This window comes from Spodoptera frugiperda, chromosome 1 (assembly GCF_023101765.2).
Source record: "Spodoptera frugiperda isolate SF20-4 chromosome 1, AGI-APGP_CSIRO_Sfru_2.0, whole genome shotgun sequence".
NCBI classification, from domain to species: Eukaryota; Metazoa; Arthropoda; class Insecta; order Lepidoptera; family Noctuidae; genus Spodoptera; species Spodoptera frugiperda.
In genome coordinates this window covers 3,512,240-3,536,413 of record NC_064212.1, presented here as the reverse complement: position 1 = coordinate 3,536,413, position 24,174 = coordinate 3,512,240, and the positions used below count along the sequence as shown (strand labels likewise).

General features: G+C 34.9%; 1 protein-coding gene across 8 annotated transcripts in view; it reads left to right on the top strand.

Annotated features, from left to right (window-relative positions):
• The window catches only part of LOC118273511 (sodium bicarbonate cotransporter 3), a 92,231-nt gene that overhangs the window by 34,360 nt on the left and 33,697 nt on the right, over positions 1 to 24,174 (top strand). For 6 of the 8 annotated variants that reach the window (XM_050704117.1, XM_050704006.1, XM_050704084.1 and 3 more), the window contains exon 1: positions 10,900 to 11,057. The exons of the other annotated variants lie outside the window; for them this stretch is intronic. In XM_050704117.1, coding sequence (XP_050560074.1) covers positions 11,014 to 11,057 — 44 coding nt within the window. In that variant the 5' untranslated portion in view covers positions 10,900 to 11,013. Of the gene's footprint in view, positions 1 to 10,899; positions 11,058 to 24,174 lie in introns of those variants that run through there. 8 annotated transcript variants of the gene reach the window in all.

Here is a 24,174-nt window from a genome sequence, read left to right as displayed (position 1 = left end):
GCACAGCCCTATTAAATTTTTACCTTCAACGTTGCATTTTTAACTGAGAACTAGTGGTGGCCCTTAACAACTCGTTCCACACTCTTTGAGAATGATGACACTTTTTTGCTACGTCAAAACGTTTGTATACGCGGTTCTTTTTTCTGGATTTACCTACGTAGTTTAAAGTAATAATAAATGCATTGAGTTATAAACAATTTGGACTGTTTCGTGATAGCTTTGTTGCTAACATTTTAATGTTATTATGTTAGAATTACTTTCCAATCGGTTCACAGGCGACCAAATGCGATACTAGCGCCACAGTATGCTATATATCAATAGTAGAAAAGCCATACATAACACGCATGTTTCCAAATAAAAAACATAGCTTAACTGAGTCCGTTTCCACTAGTGCTAAACTATGTATACCAATATATATGATTGGTGAAAAACAGCATCTCTGGTGGAAAAGCACTCTTAATGTCAAGAACACTTAACTTTCATAAATCATGATTCTTTGAAATCAGTTAGTAATTAACGTTATAAAACCAGTATAAACTGACCGTCGAATGTGCTGAAAGATGACACAGAGCAAGACCTTAATAAACTGGTTTGTATACCTTAAGATTTTGGAAGTAACAACCCATTAATTTGTAATCAATCTGACATACCTACCTTCTACGGCATTAATTGGCCTTGAAAAGTTTCATTTCGCTTTAAGGAGTTTAGGCAAATTAACAACGTCTTTGAAATTATTTTAGACTAGCTGATGCCCGCGGCTTCGTTCGCGTGGATTGTGGTACTACGTGATTAATAAAAGTAGCCAAAGTTACTCCTTAGTACATTAATTTTATTATCTGCCGATAAAATTCCCGTCAAAATCAGTTCAGCCATTTCAGAGATTAGCCAGAACAAACAGACACACAAAGATTGTAAAAAGTGTGACGAGTCGCCGCGTCGTATGTCGCGGAATGCTACTCATGAATATGATGCCCCTAGCCTGGCTGGAAACCTGTCTAGTTCCTCGTATAACAGCTACGTGAATAAGTAGAAAAATATAATAATTATATTATTATTTTTTTCTTTTTTTAAATTTAATATTTAAAAATGTAATAAACAAGTGGAATAAATTAATACTTATAACGATATTAATGGATTAAATTTCATGCCGAGCAAATTGTGATTCAAAATTCAATGTATAGATTTTTTTCATCTCACCCGTGTAAGAAACATGCATTTTCTTTATTTTCTCCAAAAATTTTTCCAATTCTGAACCACCACATAGGTACAATAATGAGAAAACTGCGATCTCCGTCGAACCTCGAGAGTCTGCAATTTATTTTAGTCTAGTGCATTATTGATCGGTAAAAGGCTTGGACCTAATGTGTGTTGGGGAACAGTCAATTTGAACTGTGCAGTTTTAAAGTTGAAACTTTGAGAAAAAGAGGGTTAAGTTATAGTATGAAGTTGATAGATTTTTCATTGAGAATTTATTTTGCTTTAGTTGTTTTACAAATAAGGTAATAATGCGTTACGTTTATTCGCAGTACCTACAACCTAGGATTAATATTAAGTGCGTATAACTCTTAAAATGATATTCCATTTTGACTTTAATTAACTTGGCGTATTCTCTAAAAAAATAGCTTTTAGAAGTATAGTCTTATTTGGACAACGACCTCTTTGAAAACATACGAAAGTATCATATGTTTTATTAAGTTTATAATTAAAAGCACTACGGCTAACAATGTCTAAATACACTACTGTTAATGTAGGTACATATTTGAAACAAAAATATTTTTCACCAACATTAAAAAGTCGAAATGAACTGAAATGAAATGAACTTAATGAAATCAAATGAAACAAACTTAATGAAATGAAATTATTTTGCAAATAGGCTACAAAACAGCATATTTACACATCAAAATTATGATAAAAAATGTAGATGAGTTCGGCATTTCCTAACGGACTCACTGAAAAGAAAAGCCAAAACATAATCAGAGGTCATTGTCTCATTAAAAAAAATCCAGACACAATTAAAAAAAAATGGAGAAGGCCACGCACGTCAAAGTTAACGAACCCTCCAAAAAAATCTCTCACCAATCAAATATATTTTTTATAGCTTTTGCCCGCGACTTCGTTCGCGTGGAATAGTGACTTCCGGCAAATTTTTGTTAACCACATAGTTCCCGATCTCGCGGGATCTCTTCAAAAATGAGATGTGGAAGATATTCCAGGGAACTCTTCAAAAATCAACATAATGAGCTCTGCGTTTGAATTTAATAGATGTATACTCACTTAGGGCATTGAAAAAATAGTTTAAAAACGGACTCAAACTAACTTAAAACTAAAGAAAGCTACGAATTACGAATTTATAACAATTAAAAAAGAAACTATATTACAACCTATCCTCTATGCTATAATAACCAAGCTTAAACTAAATAATTTAAAAGAAACGACTTAAATCTAATCTAATTAATTTAAAAATTAGACTTACAATTTTATTAAAAAAACTAACTACAGTAACTACTAATAATCGATATCAAACTAAACCTACGTTAAATAGTTTAACCAAAAACCAGGAAAACCCAACAATAAACTTATTAATTGACAAATACTACGAAACCAATTAGAATATACGAAACGCAGGAACTACAGAAAAATAATCATACGACTGATAATACACTTTTTCTAATAGTACCGAAGCGCTCGGCCGAACAGTCAAATGAATGTAACGAACCATAGCGCGATCTATTTCGATCCCAACGTCATCTTGAGGATAAAGACAACTTGGATTATTTATTTATACTCCGTTCGGGCATTTTCTTTGTACTAAAAGTTTAATTATATTGATTTATTTTTTTCATACCTTTTTACTATTTATACTTTTTTCGATGAATTAAAACAATAACATGAACCGGTCGTGTAACGATCGATAGAATTATCTATACTCCGTTAGAGCATTACTTTGTACTAAATGATATTATATTGATATTATTTTTTTCATACCTTTTTACTATTTATTTACTTTTTTTCGAGAATTAAAACAATATTTGAACCGAAGTCGTTAACGATCGACATAGAATTATTTATAAATAATTATTGTTATTTTTATTTTTTGATTTATAAATAAAAATATATCTATGTCCTTTCTAAGGTTCTAAACTATATCTGTACCAAATTTCAACCAAATCCGTCAAATAGTTGGGAGATTAATTTAAAGCATAGAATGTTCGACGTGATTCTTTAATTTGACATAACTTTTTTATTTATGAACCGATTGACATGAAACAAACACTAAATGTAAATGAAAGCATTACACAATATATTCGTGAAAACCGCATCCAACTCGGATCAGCCGTTTCTGAGATTAGCGCGCACAGACGAACAGACAAACAGACAAACAGGCAAACAGACAAACGACAAACAGACAAACAGACAAACAGACAAAAAAAAGTTAATTACATTTTTGTTCGACATTACATAAAATAACCCCTGCTATTTTTTTTATTTTTATTTTCAAAACAACAGCACTTTTCTACGATTTTATTATATGTATAGATATTTAAGTTTTAACAACTTTATGTACAATAGTGGGCTATAATATTATCCATAACTAGCTCGATCTCCCTGGCTTACCCACCCATTAACAAGACCTCGTAACGTATAACTTACCGGGCGGTAACAGGAACGAACGACCTGTCTTGATGATGAACAGTTTCCCCGTGGACTTGCCCTACATATAGCTGGATTAGTCCACTACACTGATTTATATGTCTGGTCTGGGCTTGGATTAAGGTTAATATGAGAAGATAGTGTTACTTTATTGTTACCTTTATATGATATTAGAGATACTCTTGGATTTATAAGGGTGTTGCTGTTTCAATCTGATTTAGTTGACACGTGTTTTTTTTTTGAGCTGCCTGTAGGTTGTGTTGACACGTATAGGTATCTGTTTTATAAATACAAATACATACAAAGAACAGCTTATAAGTAGCCACTGCTGACTAATGGCCTCTTCTCACACGGAGAAGGTTTCATCACGCTTGCTCAATGCGGGTTGGCGTTATAAGCCCAAATGTTTTCCTTCGCCGTTTGTTAGGGGCCAGTGTTGTCTAAATAATCTTAGAAAGTACGTATAACTTGGAAAACGTCACACGGCATTGGTTTATTAACTAAAAATAATTGTTTAGTGTTTTAATTTAGTATGTCTCACGATAATTATTATATAAAAAATGAGAATTACTTTTTGTTATACATGTTACACTTTCACGCCTAAACCAAATTAACTTTGGTTCGGAGATGGATAGGTCTCTAGAGAGAGATTTACGTTACTTTTTTGCGCTACTAAATTATTATTTGGTTTACAATAGAAGCCTGAAATTGGCCTTGTCTTAGACATAAAATTCATACGCGTATTGATGCAAAACTACCATAAAATATTTACGACTTAATTCACGATTTAAAAAAAAATCTTATTAGACGTTGTCTGTTTTCTTTAACCACTATTTACACAAACTTAAGAAGCCTTAAAGGAGAATAACTTTGGTATAAATTAAAGTTCTTATATATTAAGTAAACAACGAAAGGTCAACGACCGAATGACGCTCTTTAATTTTAAAACATTTGTTACTGTCTCGTCTGAACGCAAATGGGTGAAAATTTTATGAAAATTTCAAGATGGGTGTAATTTTTTAGTCATATACTGACATTGGTTATTAATGGGATTGTGAAATAAGATAGAGAAACATGTGTTGCTAGAACCATAAACTTATCCATAAGCCGTAAAAGGTTTTTGGGGCTCCCCCTCAAAGCAGGAGAAGGAACGGGGTGGGTCTTATTCAGTAAGAGTCTGACACTCCCTCTCGCCTCACCCAAGGCGGGGGAAGTCTTTGGATGATTTTACCCCCTCAAAAAAACCACTATCCAAAGCTAAAGACAGCGAATGTGACAAAAATTAGTCAATATTTTTTTCGTTCTGAGTAGGTCTGCGTGTGGCCAGTATCACGCATGTACGTAATAAAAGCGATAATGTGGCGGACAATGGAGCACACCAGCTTATCTATAAGCAACTTATTCACTCGAGTCTTAACAGGTTGTACCCAAAGAGTATAATAAGTATATAAGTTACCTTTCTAGGAACACAGATTCACAACAAATTAAGAAATAGACAAACGTCAATAAGTTTAAATAATATCAAAATCTATAAAGAAGAGTATTGATTAGTTCAAAAATATATTAGCTTTCTGATTACTCAACTCTAGAAATGGCAGCTCAAAAGACGGACGGGCGACCTAGCGGCTTCTAAATCAACATCCCAGTATTTATTCTAGCGCTCAGTTCGTGTCAAGATGACTAAGACTCGACACTAAAATAACATTGTATTCCAGAACCAAATTCTCTTAGACTACTTTTTTGATGACTGACTAAATTATTGTTTCCAGTTTTCTGCACACTTAGATTAATTAAAAGCAACCAATCGATTGATGTAATTAAAACCAACCAGTCAAATTAGAATTTTTCTTTCTGGATTTTAAAGTCCTTTTTTAAGGGGGAAAATCATCCATCAGCTTTTCACATTGAACATTAGAAAATTACGCCTGAGGTGAAGCGAAAGGGAGTGTCAAATTCATAGTAACTAAAACCCACCTCGTTTCTACTCCTGTTTTAAGTCGGAACTCCTACAAACCCGCTAGGTAGTCCGCAGCTCCTGATTAGGCTAATGCCCTACTAGGCCCCATCTGTGGTGGTGGTTAAATTTCGTTGGTGAATGTTAAAAGTGTATGTCCAGAAAAGTGTTATTAAGATATTTAACATAATGCTTAGTTAAGTAACAATGTGAATATCCAAGCAAATTGTATCTATGTTTTTTTTTATATTATATAAATTAATCTCCACGGACTCGAGTCCGTGCCCTAGTTATACAAATATACAATTAGTTATAATTGTATCTATGTTTAGTTTAGTCTAGTTTTAATAAATATAAATTATTCAAAGTATAATTTCCTTCAAACGGGCCAAATGCCAAAAAAGACAAAAGTTTTCTCTAAAACGACTTCACAAAGTCTAGAGCTAGCCAATTTTCTTAAATTCAAAAGTAAACCATGACCTTTGTTGCCAATCAAAAAAATATCTTAGAATGAATATTGTTGTATAACTTTATAAATCTTGTTAACTTTATCGTTCCAAGTTGAGAGTACGGCCAGATGTCGTTTCCTCGTTTTGAACATTTTTATTTGAGAGAGAAAATAAAATGGAATTTCTATTCGCTAGGTAAGTGGACGGTGGACGGGTCTTTCTTGGGTTCCTACTTAGTATTTTATTTTAAGTTTTAGACGTTTTTAACTTTTTTTTAATGATCTATGTTTTATTATAATTTTCAAAGTACTTACTTAGACTCACTAGATATCAAGGTACATAAATACAGGTAGTATTCTTATACGTCACTATCGCGGTTCTATGTAATTTATTACCTTAAAAGGAGGTGAATAGAATTCGTGTTTTAACATCTATTCACCCCACTCTTGTGTCTATTTACCATTTAATGAGTCAATAGTCACCCCGTTTTACTGTTATTTAAGTATCGTAGCTTAAGTTAAAAAAGACCCATTCCTCAAGTATACAACCGTTTTATATGCATCAAGCTTTTAATGGCTGCACTTTAAAAGGTAGACCGATACATTAAACAGTATACTTATTAGCTTCAACATACCTATCTCTAAATTGTCTACAAAACCTAAACAAGTCACTCATTACACACACAGACATAATACCTCTACACAACTACAAACGTAGCCTTCAGTGTATTTTAAGCCGAGTCGATGTTCATTTGCTTTGCACTAAGGCTGCTTTTCCACCAGAGATGTGCTATGCTACGTTGCTGTAAATGCGTTTGCTTCCACTAACCATAATCATTGACACACAGAGCTTAGCATTGGTGGATACGAGTTTATCTAAGATACGTTTTTATATGGGAAGATGCATGCTATGGTTGCGTGTCATGGATGCATGCTGTGGATACGTGCTATGGATGGTTGCTATGGATGCGTGCTATGCATATGTGCTATGGATAAAACTCTCCTAATAGGTTTCCCCTACTATCGTTAAATCGCAAACTCCAGCTGCGCATCTTTGTCTTGCTTCTACTTTGCGGCAGTACATATTCATAGCACATCTTCCTCGCACAGCTACATAGCTTAGTATCAGTGGAAACGGTCACATAGTTTCACAGCTTAGCTATTACATCTTCGCAGCACGTCTCTGGTGGAAAAGCACCCTAAGCCGCTGGCCGTTTCAATAGCGAGACAAAACAACAGACGGCTTATCTGGCCGTTAGCAGTACAAAATAGAACTGTCTGTCTGTTAGGCTGGAGTTAATAACTGTATTTATTATTTCACAGTTGTTGGTTGCAATTTTAAAGAAGAATTCTTTGGTTTTAAAATTGCTTTTGTGTAAATAATTAATCTGTCTATTCGTCTGTCTGTTAGGATTAGTGTTTAGAGTAGATTATCTATAGACTTTAGTGTAGGTAATGTATTGTTATACATTAGGCAAGATCATTGGGAAATGTTTGTAAACAAAGTATACATCTGGACGCATCAAATAGTAGTTTTCTGTGCTACTGTTTCTTCGTTTGATATTACTCAGAACTATTTCTAAAATAGTGGGAAAGTCTATAACCGCACGCAAGGAAATCAATATATTTCTACCCTATATATTATTTTAGTCATTAGACTAATTTACTAACATTCTCAACGTTGAACTTTTAAATAGTAAAAAGGTAGGTACGTGACAAAAATTACAAACTAACCACATTCGAAATACCTAATAATCAATATCAAAAGATAAATTAAAAGACAAATCAGACACGAATTTTAATTAAGTCGAAACTCGAAATCAATATTAAAATAAACAAAATAAAATATCAACAACCACTTTACATTAAAATAAACTTAAAACAATTCAATTTTCATGTCGTTATTATTAAGAGTATTGAACAAAATACAAATAACAAACAATTAAACTCATTACTTTCACTCACAATGGGATTCGTCGTTCATTCACTCATTCAATCAACCGTTCGTTCATTTGCGGATAAAACGTTTCTTTTTTTATCTGATGTTTTTTATGATTTTTTTTTTTATTATTATTATGTTATCGGCTTATTCACGTAACTTTTTGACAAGGAACTGGACTAGTTTCAGCGCGACAGAGGCTCATATTCATGAGCAGTATTATCGCGCTGCTAATATGAGCCTCTAATATGATTTGAAACTAGTCGACTTCCTTGTCTTACAGTTACGTGAGTAAGCCCAAAATATAATAATTAATATAGTGTTCACTATATTAATTAATATACAGAAGATTAAGTCCAGCAGTGGATTGTCACGGATTGTTAGTGATTTATCAACAAAGTGACAGCAAAAGGTAGACCTGTGTCCAGCACTAACGATGATGATGATGTTACCTTAAACCCAAATCACGTTGAAATAGAATTAAACACGCCACAAAGCTCTCCCATGCCATTATCGGTTAATTATGATGCAAAACAGTATTCAACGTCACTGCAAACTATAATAGGCTTTCATTATGGTAATTTAGTGTTTATTTAGGTATGCATTAAGAGCTAATATGGAGTGCACGTGGAATGGCGTAATGGAAACTTGTTTGGTATATTGTATAGTTGGATACAATTAGCTTTTAGTGTTGATTATATAAATAGCTATTTTCTATCTCCTGCCTGATTTTCAAGGTTACGATCTGTTGTGATATTTTAATCTGTGGCAATGCTGGAACTGAAATCTCGCAGTCGCACTTGCAACCACTCGGCCAACGAGGCAGTCAAAATGGTTAGTAAATGAAAATAAAAAAAATATATTATTAAGGCTCTAAATCCTTCGGAGCTGCGAACAACCTAACGTTACCGGGGCTTCGGCTCGAAGCAGCAGTAGGAACCGTGGTTTTTAGTCAGTCTCTCTCGCTTCACAGAATGCGGAAAAAGCATTTGGACGATTTTCCCTCGTTCACTAAAAATCGGTTATAATTCTTCATTATTTATCTAAATTTTATATACTAACTACTTCTTTTAATTTCTTTTAACGTTATTTAACTTAGAATATTAGACAGACAGCCAAAAATAAGTATGTAATTTGTTTTACCCAAATACGAGTATCAAGTAAAACAAATTTACTTCAAATTAACATTCAAGAATCCCTACTCAGTGACAAATTGAGTAAAGTCAAGATTTTTGCATAACGATTTGCCAATTTGCGTCTATAAATGGTGAAGTAGTAGTCAAGAATGCAATTATAGGTTTTTCTGCCACATGACTGAATCGTAAAATTTTATTGCTGTTTTGTAATACAACCCGTTTTTAGTATCTAGTGATTACTTACGTGAAATGACGCTGGTTTTAGGTTAAAGTACTTACTTTAAAAGTACCTAAGTACCTTACAATAGTATTTTTAGGGAGGAAAGTCAAGTGAGGCGAAAGAGAGTATCAGTTTCTTACTGACTAAAAACCACCCCGTTCCTACTCCTACTTTTCCAGCCGGAGCCCCGAGAAACTCGCTTAGTAGCCTACAGCTCCGGATCAGGTATCAGCCCTTCTGGGCTCCATCTGTGGTGGTCTGATACTGTTTGAGTACAAATGCCCTAAAAGTTTAAAATGGCCCCCGGTAACCCACTAGGCAGTCCGCAGCAAGAGCAGCTGGTACACCACAAAAGCTGCGGATAACAGCTAAGCTACCTATAAAAAATAATAACTAAAACCTACCCATAATAATTATAGCTATAATAAACTACTTTCCTACCATTAAACCAAGTAACCTAATGCTCCTATTTCCATTATAATACTATTTTATTATTATACCACTAAAAGCCACTCTAACGAACTATTACGATAATTGCCTAATTGGTCTCTGATTATGAAATTAATAAGACCTGTCTTCGAACTATCCGCATACGTATTAATTTAGAACTACGAAGACAGATGTAATTAATTTACTCGGAATTATACATTGTTTTGATTTGGTTAAATTATAATACTGCTAATGATTTAATGTGATAAGGATGAGGTTAATTTTATTACTCGTACAATAGGACAATTAAAGCTATAAAGGGTGTATCCTAACAGAGTAGGCAGGAGTTTCTTCTTTATATTATATCCTAGTAGCTTGCTAAGAGTGACGATTATGGCTATCATTTCTTTCTAGAAGTCTTGTGTGTATACTAATGTAAAAAAAGTTAACAGACTCCATTCCTAAAACTAACTAAGTAGTTCAATCATCAATCTTATCATTGGTACACATAGCATTTTTTTTTTTTTTTTTTTTTTTTTGAGGGGGAAAATCTTCCAATGACTTCTCCCGCCTTGGGCGAGGCGAGAGGAGTGTCAGACTCTTACTGACTAAAAACCACCCCGTTCCTTCTCCTGCTTTTCGAGCCGGAGCCCCGGTAAACCCGCTAGGTAGTCCGCAGCTCCGGATGGTACACATAGCATAGTACTGGTGTAAACGGACTCAGCTACGCTATGTTTTTTATATGGACAAAAAACATAGCGTAGCTGAGTCCGTTTGATGGGGCATTTCTACCAAAGCACGCACCTATATGGATAGGTGCAATACTAAGAACTGCATAGTTTATTTGATTCAGATCCAAACAGAAACCATATATTAAGCAGTCTGATTATAAAATGACATGAGTTCATGACCGACGACACTACCAATTACTACAAAGGAAAACACAATACCAGATACTTTGCTCAATTAATTCATCAATTAACCTAAAATACTAAGCATAAAACCACTACAGGTTCTTGTATATAGGTATATACATACATAATTAATGCAATCACGCTACTTAGTGATTGTAAATAGCTAGTACATAGCTAGGAGTCCTAGATACATCAGTAGTTGTGGTAATCGCGATGAGGTTCTGACGCCTATTGAGTGAAGCTTCATCAAATATTTATGTGACATAATCTCCTAATATAGTAAGAGGAACTTACCTATATAGGAAAGTGGAACTTTGATAAAATGCCGTTACGTGTTAAGAAAATTCGTTTCGAATATGATACTAGGTGAGTTTTTTTTATGAAAATATACATGTATAAATGTCGAAATTCGTAAAATTACCTTATTGATTGAGTGAGTGATATATGTATGTGTGTGTGTGTGTTTTAAAATTAAATAAGTATCGTCACGCCTTTTATCCCCGAAGGAGTAGGCAGAGGTGCACATTATGGTATTGTATAATGTACACAATTTATGTTAAAGTCATGTAATTGAGTGAGCCTATTGTCATATATAATATTATGTACTGGGCACATTTAAAATTATTGTCAATTACGCTGAAACTACACAACAGATTCTAATGTATACAGACAGGGTATGAGGTGAGTTGGGTGAAAGGAAACTAGGTAAAAGCTAGTACGAAAATATTTTAATGCGGGAGAAAATATATGCTTCGCCACAAAGCTTCGGAATAGTTGTTGAACCGTGAGACTCATCGACAACCGGAGTGAAACAACGCTTGCGTTTCGCTATTAAAAGCATTCATTTTCCGCCAACAAAGCCGACCATAATACATAAGTATTGTGTAATAAGCTTGAAATTAGCGCCAAGAAAATTAATAACAGTAGAATATTACTGTCAGGCAATTAGGCAGTAACGTAACCTCAAAGGCGCGCCTGAATTATTATTTAGGCAATATGGTAACCTACATTAAAGGATCTTGTTCATATTACTGTAATAAATTATAATGTATGAGATATAGTATTCGTTGGAGCACGTTATTATGGTGTTAAGTTTCTTTGAAATTGTAGTTTAATTGCTTGTTTGAAGATTTAAGTCAGTAACCCTTAGTACGAGTTTGCTTTACATTGAAGGAAAACGAAACGAGAGTGCGTTCGGCGCTTTGATTGGCCGGCTTAAATAAACCAACTAATCAGCTGAACGATATACGTAGAAATGACGTTTTTGCTCCCACTCCTAAACTGTGCAATTCGTTTTATGTAAGTATTGTTATCTTATGTGCCAAATAAAAAAAATACGTATCAAATGTTTCTTCATCACTTAACTGATGGACTAAATAGATATTTAATTTTCATACCACGTCATCATGACTATTGTTAACCCCCTCTTTTTTTTGAAGTCAGTTAACAAAACCGATACTATATCAATTTAAAATGCAACGCCTCATTACCTTACAATGTACACTATCTGAAATTCAATTATCATCCAATCGCAAGCCTCCTCAATCTATCCATGATATGTCAACACTGCCAATTCACAGCGCAATTAATCATTCCTTTATTGCCTTGTCTCATCCCTACTTAGTATTCTGCCGTCTTATCGTGCGGAAATAACGCAAACGTAACGTAAACTATCGTGTTAACGTTACGTGTCGTTTGCGGTTTTTATGGGTTCACAATTGAATGGTGTCACGTTTTCTGAATTTCATTATAGGTTTTGCGTTTACCTTTTTATGGAAACTTGTATGTTTTGGGCATTTTCGGTTTATATTGAAGTTCGTATGAATTGGTCAATAAGATGATTATATATAGATGGTTAGGTATATCATACTTGTCACGCTACACCTATACAATTTAACTGTGCATACTATTAGGGTAGCCAGTATTATAATTGATTTAGTGATAGCGTGTCCTTTTTTTGAAAGGCGGAAAATCATCCAGTGACTTCTTCCGTCTTTGGTGAGGAAAGAGGGAGTATCAGACTCTTACTGACTAAAAACCACCCTGTTCCTACTGCTGCTTTTTGAGCCGGAGCCCCGGTAAACCCGCTAGGTAGTCCGCAGCTCCGGACATTCCATCAACATTGCAAAGAATGCTACCCAATAGTACGGTAGTACCTACATTACTCCACGAGATAGACAATCTTAACTAGACTAAAGTGGTAGTCTACAAACAAACTGAAACATAGATTATGATATATGTACAAATATTCCACCTGACCCATACCTCACATAATTATTCAATACACTACATAAAGCGACATAGTTCAAACTTGTAGACATGAACGATTAGTTTGTACTGAAACCCTTTATGCAAGGTAAAGGGTCAAGGTTATCTTACTTAACCTCATGGTTTAATAGGGTTTGTCAATGAAAACCAATCGTAAAAAGAACATGTTTATGTTTAACTAGTTAAACGTGGCATAAAATAAAGCTGTGCATTAAACGGTGGTCGACTTAGAAACCCTTTTTATATGTTGTAAAATCAAGTTTAGAATAATTGCTGCGGACTGCATAGCGGTTTACCGGGGCTCCGGCTCGAAAAGCCGGAGTAAGAACGGTGTAGATTTAAGTTAGTAAGAGTCTGACACTCTCTCTCGGCTCACCCAAGGCGAGAGAAGTTATTGGATGATTTTTCTCTCTCAAAAAACAAGTTTAGAATAATTATTTTAGTTGCATGCAAACATCATATACTAAATATTTTACAAAGATACAGAGTATTTACTTTATAAAATTCCCCTTAACACCGTGAAATTAAAATACATACCAGAAAATTAAATGCAAGATACGAATACATTTCCCAAGACAAAAACAGATATTGGAAAACTGCCTACTATTTCGGACAATAACAAGACATTATAACTTCAATCTATACTTATTATCTAACTAACAGTTGTTCTGGTAGCACTTTTGGACCAGATACTTTTGATAAACGACCAAAACCAAAAGCACAATTACAACAACTCAACTCTACAAAACCAATTAAATAAACAAATGCAAATTCAACAAACATAATAAATATTTATCTTTAGCTACCATCTTGTCTGTTATCGCAAGGCAGCCGTGCTGACAGAGCATCCATAGCCATTTCTGCTTGGCCGAACGACATCAAAACAAGACCTTCAGAACGAGGTTCGACATTGAGCGTACAGAACTTGGTGTAGACTATATTTGTAACTAACACAGGCCATATTTATAGACGGCTTTGTTCGTAATGGAGATGCAGATTACGGTGAGGTTGATTGAGTTGTTAGAGTTATTGGGAGACAGAAAAAATGGCATTCTCGTGAGACTGCGACGTGAAACAACGCTTGCGTTGTGTAAGTGAGGTTACCGGAGGCCCAATTACCTAATCTTCCCAATCCCCGATTCCCCAACAACCCTTAAATTCCTAACCCCCAAAGGCTGGCAACGCACTTGTAACGCCTCTTTTGTTTCGGGTGTTCATGGGTGGCGGCGATTGCTTACCATCAGGTGATCCGTTTGCTCGTTTACCGGCTTAATCCATGAAAAAGTCTCAAAAGGGATTTTTCACTTATACGTACCTAAATATTAAGATTTTTTTTGTGATTACGATGGTCTATGTGATTTTCGTCGACTTCCTTTTATACACAAAATATGTAAATCTGTGGTGATGATTGGGGTAAGCCTATTCAGCTTATTGCATTGCTAAACTATGCACACATTTTCCGCATATGAATATCATCGTAGTTTTTTCGCGTATAATTTTCAGTATTTCTGGAAATTTTAGAAAATAAGGCTAAACAAAACTTTATAATAGAGAAGATACTCAGCATTCAACAATTCAACTACTAGATATGAAAATCATAATATATAAAACACTCGCATAAAGTCGCCTTTGACACAAAAACGCCAAACTTAAAAAGGCTAACTGGTAAAAAAGGAAATTAGACAATTTATTTATTTAATTCAACAGTTACAACGGTAGACTACCAATTAATGTAAGTGACATTACGCATAAGTAAAACATATTTCAACAGGAATTAACAGCATTCATAAGTTTCCGTCGCAGTACTTCAGGCATTCTGACAAAATCTCCTTCCATCCATCCGCGAACAGATCATTTAGAAATTAGACATACAAAATACACCCAATTTTCAAAACATGGCCAATCTCTCTATCACCCAACCTAATCATGTATACCGAAGCAATACCCCGTAAACAAATGCCAATCAACGCAGTCACCCAGAACACAATATTTGAAAGATAGAGGGCGTTGTACGCAAACATAAGCCTACCAATATACTGGTCAATATGTATGTAAATTACATTGTTACCGTACTTAATGGTCTTCCAATCTTGTTACTTGGATTCTACGCATAATATTAGGAAGGGTTATTGTCTAGTTTAGTTTAGTGGGTAATATCATTTGAAAGATGTTTATAATATAAATAGCATCATTGGCTATTGTGAAGATGCGAAAAACCTCCCTACGGTTCTCTATGCAGTGGGGTGATAACGGCTGAAAATTAAAAATGGTTACTGTGACTGAGAAGCGAATTGCAAGACGTTGTTATTTTTATCAACTTGTAGTTTAGTCATCATTAAGGGGTGATCCTATTGCCATGTACCTGTCACATTTCCAGACTATGTGCTATTACTGAGAAATTTTCGTAAACCGAATAAACCCAGCAAAACTTTGCCCGACGCAGGAATCGAATCTGAGACCCCTTGCCTGGGTGTCGCACTTGCAACTCGGCCAACGAGACAATTCTAATTTATTTCAAGATTGTGTTTTACCAACTCGTGTATCTAAGACAAGAGGAAATCTAAGTAAAGGACACGTGTATGATTTCCCAAAGGAGTAAAAAGTTATAAGTACACAGAGCGCGATTCTAGATATTGTTCTGTTGCTATTGCAGTGAAATTTATAAAAAAAAATAGGGTTTGAAACAAAAAATCTAAATATCATCCTAAATTTTGTAAAATTATAGCCGTAGGCATTCGTTTAATAAGTATGTATACATATTTACTTAAATAATAAAGTTATTAAGGACTGTTACAAAATCCTTCGTATTATATAACACATGATTATACACATACGGTATATATACGTACAGTAATTTGCACAGAAATCTCACACAAAATACTGTTTAATTAAAAAAGTAATTACAGACCCATTAAATAAGGTTCGTTTCGAATTGTAAAATGAGATTTAAAAGCAACCGAACCTGATACATGAGAAACTGATAAATAATTAAAAGGTTTCCAAATATTTAAAATGTGGTCAATTACACATCATCACATCATCAGCCTAAAAGTGGCCACTGCTGATCAAATCCTCTTGTCAAATGAAGAAGGTTTGTGCATTAATAATCACGGTTGCTTACAGTTTACCGGCGCTCCGACTCGAAGGGCAGAAGTAGGAACGGAGTGATTTTTAGTTAGTAACAATGACACTCTCTCTCTCGCCTCGCCCAAGACGGGAGAAGAAATTGGATGATTTGCCCCCCTTACAATTAAAAGTGGAAATTTCATAACAAATTATTACCGCTTTGAAGATTAAAATGTAAGATGACCTTATTTAATAAAACAGTATTTTTTTTATAAATTGTAGATGCGTTACATGAACGTGCACTTGCACTATACATCATAGTAAAGCTCGGAACGGCAACTACCGGCAGAACAAACTAATATTTGTTCCGAGAGATTAGAACTCGGCCCACGTTGCGCAGCTCATAACCTAACCATTGCACGAACCAGACTTTTTTATTGTCGGAGTTGAATAGTAAAATGAGTTAAGGCTTAGTTTTGCTACTTTCAACCTAGAGTCCTTCAAATAGAAAAGGCTGGAGTATGCATTGCATGCGTAGGTGCATGGCTGCAATTAATACACGGTACTTCAAGGCTCCGATATTTGGAAAAAACCAATAATGCCAATAGATTCCCAGTAATCGACTTTGAAATGTACTTTTTTAAAAGGGTGAATTTCATCCAACGACGTCCCTCGTCTTAGGAGAGGCGAGATAGAGTGTCAGACTCTTACTGTCTAAAAACCACACCGTTTCTACTCCTGCTTTTCGAGTCAGAGCCACGGTAAACCCGCTAGGTAGTCCGCAGTTCCAGATCAAGCATCAGCCCTACTGGGCGCCATCTGTGGTGGTCTAAACTAGTCTAAAGGCTTGTGAAGGGTACTTACTATTCGACTTGTCAGAAACTCAGAACCAATAGAATCAACCAATAACCTAGTCTCTAAGTACCAAGAAAGCGACCGAAGCTGCAGCAAAGGCCATAAATAAGACCTTGAAAAATACAAACTCTTAATACAACCTCGATTAATTACATAGATGGCATTCCTAGGCATCCCATCAGGAAATGAATCGCAAACATTCCTAGGTTCCTAGAGTATTGCTGTGTATAGGCGACATTTGTTCACACTCCGACTTGTCGGGAACAAAAGGCTCGCTCTGCAATACAGTGTGACGTCGTAATGTAGCTCAGACAATGGACAATAGCAGACAACTGTAAATTCCATATTGAAACTGACTTCTATATTGTAGGTACTAAGTGCGAATATAGTTCAGGGATTCGTTGTAAGTAGGACTATACGAATATGTACTAAGCTAAATACTTTTTTATAAACATTAAGTATGGTGCACTTTAGCTAGCACCAGAAGTCGCGAGGAGCAGGTGAAACGCGTTAGGGAACGAACCTCCTCACGATCCAGCCATCAGACCACCACAGATGGAACTCAATAGGGCCCGCTAGGCAGTTCGCAGCTTCGGGATGGCATCAATTCATGACACAGGAGAAAATCGTAGGAAGATTTATGAAGAAAAAAATATATATATCACAACGACTTTGGTTTAAATTCAAAACTAGTTGCATACTAAAGTTTTATTTGCACATTTAATCTATATGTTAATAAGCGAGGAGAGGATCATATTTTAAACATATTACGGCCACCCGCAGCGAATGAGTTTTAACGTGAAAGCGACGTAGTTAGAATGTTCTAAAGCGAACGTGGTGGAAAATAAATTGGCAATGTATTTGTATGGCAAATTCAAAAACGTGTGCTATATTTTGTCATTAAAATGTTTAAATTTAAAGTGTTTGATTGGATAAAAATCCTATTATTAAATTGATAGATCTAATAGAGATAATAAAATTAAGTACGTACGATACGTAAGTACGTGTATTATAAAGAAATTTCCTACAGACTCGCAAATATTCAAATGGAAACTATACATAGAATCGACAGCTAGTACGTAGTTTCGAGTCACAGGGGGAGTTAGTTAGTTCATCATTAAAAATCAACTTGGTCTTTCCCAGTAAGTTTAAATAGACGCTACCAAAGCTAAGTAAATCACTAGTTCATTATAAAAAGAGAATAACTAATTACCATTTCATAAATAAAATTCAATGAAAAGTATAAAAGAAAATTATTATTTCAATATATAAACATACTTAACTATTATAGTACTTCCACGAATTAATCTCAGAAACCTTGTTACTAAAATATGTATTTTGACCAATTTTAGTGGACCATTAATTAAGTTTTATAGACCTTTTTGTGGGCTAACCTTGTTTCATAAAGTAAAATTTAATTCACTACACATTCCATAGCTTTTAAAAAAGTTATTACTTTTTAAAAGCTCGTGCAGACTTTAATCAGTTTATAAAAGAAGATAAAAATAGAAAGAGAGAGAGGGAGTAAAATAAAATGGTTGAATAATCATATTAAAATTGTTACACGTATTGAATTATGTCATGACAAGATTAAATTAATATAGTTATGTGCCTTGGGACATTGCTGCAGACGTTTATTGCTTAATCTATGCAATAAATGAGCACGAGGATGGAATAAATATGTTAGTAAAAGTATTATTAGGTGTTTGTATGAAGTACGAATTGTGTCGCAATGAATGTGATAGAAATGCGGTCAAGGAAATGTGTGATCAGGCCTGGAGTCTAAATTAGTATTTGAATCAGCTTCTATATTACACGAACCTTATAAAATCTATTGAAAGACATCTACATTTTATATGCGCGGGGTAATTATTATTTTAATGTTTTCTCCCGCCTTGGGCGAAGCTAGTTTCAAACTCTTACTGACTAAAAATACCCCGTTTAGGAACGGGGTGGTTTTTCGAGCCAGAGTCCCGGTAACCCGTTAGGCAGTCCGCAGCTCCGGATATATGTGCACCTCTAGGATTAAAAGATAGTTACATTATATCACGAATGAAAGAAGTAATGCTAACAAGATGTCAATTTAATTACAAAATAACACAAACAAAACTCACTATTAATGACTTTCACCGAAAATCTGACAAATTGCATTAAACATTTTTAATTAAACACTGAGCCCAAACAAATAAACTGTAGACTTCGTTACTACAAATGAAAAGGGTCCTTCACAAGAGGAATAATTAAAAAGAATGAAACCATAGCGCAATTACGGCCGCCCCGAGACCTCGCTGGTATAAAAAGATATAATTTACGACAAACGAATTAAACTGACCTTTAAGTTAATATATAATTACTTAAGCTAAGCTGATTAACTGTACCGAATAGTTTTACTAAATGAGACCTCGGAAAGAACCAAGGTATTTGAGTTCTGCATTTTGAATTTATTACAGTGCTTAATGTTTTCATGTTTTGACTACTAAGAAAACATTCTATCAAAATTAAATATTTATCCCCTTGGAAGTAGAATTAAAGAAAATCTTTTACTTAGCCTGCCTACGTCGTAACATCTACCTGCATGCTAAATTTCAGGCCGATCCGTCCAGGTGTCCAGTGGTCTGGACTGTAAGTTGATACTTGTAGATTACCTTTGAGTTACATATATTTACTATGAACTAAGAAAAAGTAACATCTTTTAAATAAACGAATTAATTAATCAAGAATTCCCAATCACGCAAAGATTAAGACACAACCGTTCCAACATAAAAATATTGTAATTATGTTACTACCTAAGAAAAATATTAATGTACTGCTGGTTTATCAATCATGAATAAATATTACCTCCGTCGTCTAGACATGGACATTAGCGGTTATTGTCTGATTGCTAATTGCGACAGTAATTTGTCTGTAACTCCGTACCAAGTAAAATTATTAGGTTTGTGTAATTAAGTTAGTATTTTTATTTATTGGGTTATTCCTTTGACATCAAGCAATCAAGCTTAGATAGAAATTATGTCGATGCTAGATTTTATATTATAAATGTGGCTATATTGGTCAAGTGGTTTTGGTCGATAGTCTCAGGTACAATTAATTCCCAATAACCTTAGTACGAGTTTGTTTTACGTTGAACGAAATCGAAACGAGACCGCGTTTGGCGCTCTGATTGGTTGGGTTATTCGAGCCGTCCAATCAGAGCACTGAACGCGATCTCGTTTCGTTTCCGTTCAACGTAAAGTAAACTTGTACTTAGGATACTAGAGATGGAGCAGATCAGCTATGCTATTCTGTAATTGTCAATTAAAAACATTCGAAGTGAGCTCGCGGTCGGCCATGTCATTGATTGTAATAATAAATGATAAATGATATTCATTTCTCTTAATAATCTCAACCAATGACGGTTTTTTTTTTTTTTTTAGGGTCGAAAATCATCCAATGACTTCTCCCGCCTTGGGCGAGGCGAGAGGGAGTGTCAGACTCTTACTGACTAAAAACCACCCCGTTCCTACTCCTGCCCGTCGAGCCGGAGCCCCGGTAAACCCGCTAGGTTGTCCGCAGCTCCGGATAACCAATGACGGTGGAGTCCTTAAAGTTTCTGTTTTGAATTGACAATTACAGAATAGCCTGGCAGGCAAATGGTTACGTTATTAAGTATTTTCGGTTTTCCAAAATAACATGATTTCGGGAATCTAGAATTTAGAATAATTAATTTATTTCATGAAAAGTCAATGTTTATGCGACCCCTTCAAGGAACAACCCTTTGTATTATAATGAAAATCAAGAAAAGCAAAGGTTATTGATCTGACTCCGCTGCTACGCTTCACGTGAACAAAAGCTAATCTCATGAAAATCCAACAACAATTAAAAGGCGAGCAAGCTCTGAAACGATTTCATTATGTAAATACAACTAGCAATCAGTAAATTGGTTGTTTGTTACACAAATATACAGCATGCAACTTAACGTGGAATACAGGGTCGGATTTGGAAGAAGGATACATTATTTATGAATCGAAGGGTAGTGTACTACAAAAGATAATGTATGACTAGATAAAATGACTGTCGTATTTTAACAATAGCAATTGAGATAATGACAGTTTAACAGGTTTTGTTTGATATTAACTTTTTGACAGCCTATCTATCTAATTTATTCCTTGGATTAGAATCATCAATGAATACTAGAAACGAAATGTAATTGACTGCGGTTGGTACGGTGGCTGGGCAACCGGCTGCCACGACCGGGTAGCGGGTTCGGTACCCGCACGGAACAACTCTTTGTGTGATCTCCAAATTGTTATTTCGAGTCTGAGTGCTATGTGTAAGTGAAATTGTATGTTTATAGACACACCCACGCGCAAAGTTAAACTTAAAAAAAAGTTATGTAAATTGGTAACTTTCAACTTTTGTAATAAGACGTACGTAACAAAATTTTAAGTCGTCTTCATTTTACATATTTCAAACACTAATACAGTTTGACACTAAGCCACGTTAGAGACTAAAATTACCCACACTCTAAATACGGCCCTGGTCCTACCACTACTACTATCGTACACCATGACGATCGCGTGCAACCCCCGATTACACACAAATTGGATGGCGCACACAGATAAGATTGGCTATCGAGGTGATACCCGTCGAGAGGTTTTCATCATGATTGGAACTTCAAATAGCATTTAATTACAAATAAGAGTTTAAATATTGATTAATGAAAATGATAAGGGTGAAATGATATTGGTGTTGGTAGAATTTTTGAGGAATGAGTGAAAGATATTAAAGTTTGTGATAGGTTGTTCTGATCCTATGTCCAATTTTAGATAAGGTGCTCATATTAGTCATATTGTCAGTATTTTTGGGCTTCTGACTAGCTTTAATGGCTATCGTAATTAGTACTTCTGACTATCTCTCGGGTTTACCGGGGTTACGGCTCGAGAAGCAGGAGTAGAAACGGGGTGGTTTTTAGTCAGTAAGAGTCTGGCACTCCCTCTCGCCCGCGAAATATGAGAGAATTCATTGGATAATTTTCCCCCCTTGTAAAAACCAACAATACCAATCATACATAGGCATTTTGTACATTGTAAACTGTATAAATATATAAAAGGGAAATGCGTGACAGATGAAAACTCTAGATAAATTCTAGTCATCAAAATGATACTCCAGATCTAGAAAAGGCTATCTCATAATTCTGGTTTTGCGTAAAGCCGTCCTAACCACAGTTACTGTCGTAAGAAAATACAATTTTCTTAGAAATAAACGTTGAAAATAAGCGTCCGCTTCAAATTGAAGTAGCTACGGCATTATTAGATAAACAAAATAAAAATAGAAGATGTTTAAACTTATCCTTGGAAAAGTTTTTTATTAAAATGAGTTGATAACGTCGTCGCCGGATCCTTTAGTTGCAATTTAACTCCAATTTGACTTAGAAATTGAGAGACAACGCACAGGCAATACTTACTGACCGTGGAAAGTTACCATATGTATGATGATGATGTATAACTAATGTTCCTCGACTTAATATCCTATACATCCCATATTTCGGACATCAATCGTACATAAAAGTCCTGCATATCAATTGATGTTGATCGGGAAATGTGTAGAAGGAAAAATAAGTATATGAAAAAGCTCTTTGCTATAACTGGAGAAAACTAAGGGTGATTTTTCACTAGAGATGTAAGCAGTAAAACTATTTGACCGTTTCCACTAATGCTAAGCTATGTAGCTGTGGGAGTAGCACGAGTATGCGATGTATCGATAGTAGAGAAGCCATCCATCCATAGCACGCATCTTTCAATAAAAGTCAAATCATTTACTCCAATTCAACCATAAATAGGTAAGGTAAGGTTTTGAAATGTTAACAAATAAATAAATAAATAATAGGATGTCAGTCTGTTCGTCAATAAAGCTAGGAGCTCGTTCCAAAGTGTTAGTTGTATAAAAACATAGCTTAGCTGAGTCCGTTTTCACCAGTGCTATTTTATGTGTACCGTTGAATATTATTGATAGAAGCCCAACACATCCACAGCAACATAGGCTAGCACATCTCTAGGGGAAAAGCATCCTAAAACGAGCCAGTTGCTAAAAAACCAAACACATTGACTAAAAGACTGGCACATTTTATGTGTCGTCTATTTTTACAACAGAAAGCAAACGTGATATGTCGTAGTACATCCAAAAACTCTAAGTCACGTCATTTCGACATTCCATACCAATGTCACGTCTTGAAATACAGTCCACACTTTCACTGAAAGCCTACCATATCCTTAGTAATAGCATCATTTGAAATCAGACTCTATCTCTGTAGTAATAAGAGTTTTTATATCTTGCAGGAAATATATATGGGTTTTTTCGTAGTATTCTAAGCTAAAGGACTAAGTTATTGTCTGTAACAACACTTGACATGGTTTGGTCAATTGTTACATGTTCGTGATCAAATAAATGTTCTTGTGTCGACACGTGCCAATCTAGAAGTCTTGTTGAATGTCGGTAATGTAATAAATGGTAGTTGGAAGTCGTTTGTCGAATCTATGTCTCGTCTTTGGAATTTATGGGTTGCTTTATTTACTCGTACTTCTTAGATATCTACTATTGGGTTTAGCACCAGGCAGTAAAATACTAAATAGTACTTTTTAACCAATTTTAATAAAAATGAAAGAGGTTCTCAATCATGGTCGGAATAGGTTTAAAATGAGCGCTAATTCAGATTTTCGTCTGACCTCTAGTAGAGAATTATTATGTTATCGTGGAGTCGTGTGTCGCTTTATGCTGCTCATGAATATAAACCTCTAGCCTGACTTGAAACTAGTCGAGTTCCTCGTCAAACAGTTACGTGTGTAAGCCGATAACATAATAATTAATTTAGTATGCCTCACGAAATAATAATTACCTTTTTTACACCGTGATTTATTATTTGCCTCAAAAACGCAGCCCAGTTCATGTCCCCGATAACACTGCGATCGCACTTAATACTTCTCTTTTCTCCCACACATTCTACCACATTCTATCTACAAATTTAAGGTAATCTCCTACAAAAAGACAGGCAAATTAATTTCCTGTACCTCAAAAAAGTAGCAACAGTACCGTTCACAATGAAATCCCAAAAATGCCTGCGGTATTGTTCGTTTAATAAGCTTAGACGGTTCACTTTAATGTTCTCAAAGTAACAAATTGAAAGCAACGCGGTACAATTTTCAATGTCGGGCAAATTTTGTTAATAATATTTGTGATTATAAAGGTAAAGAAGTTATTTTTTCTTTTCTTTAATATATACCATGACGGTGGCAAGAAAGCGCACGGTCCACCTGATGGT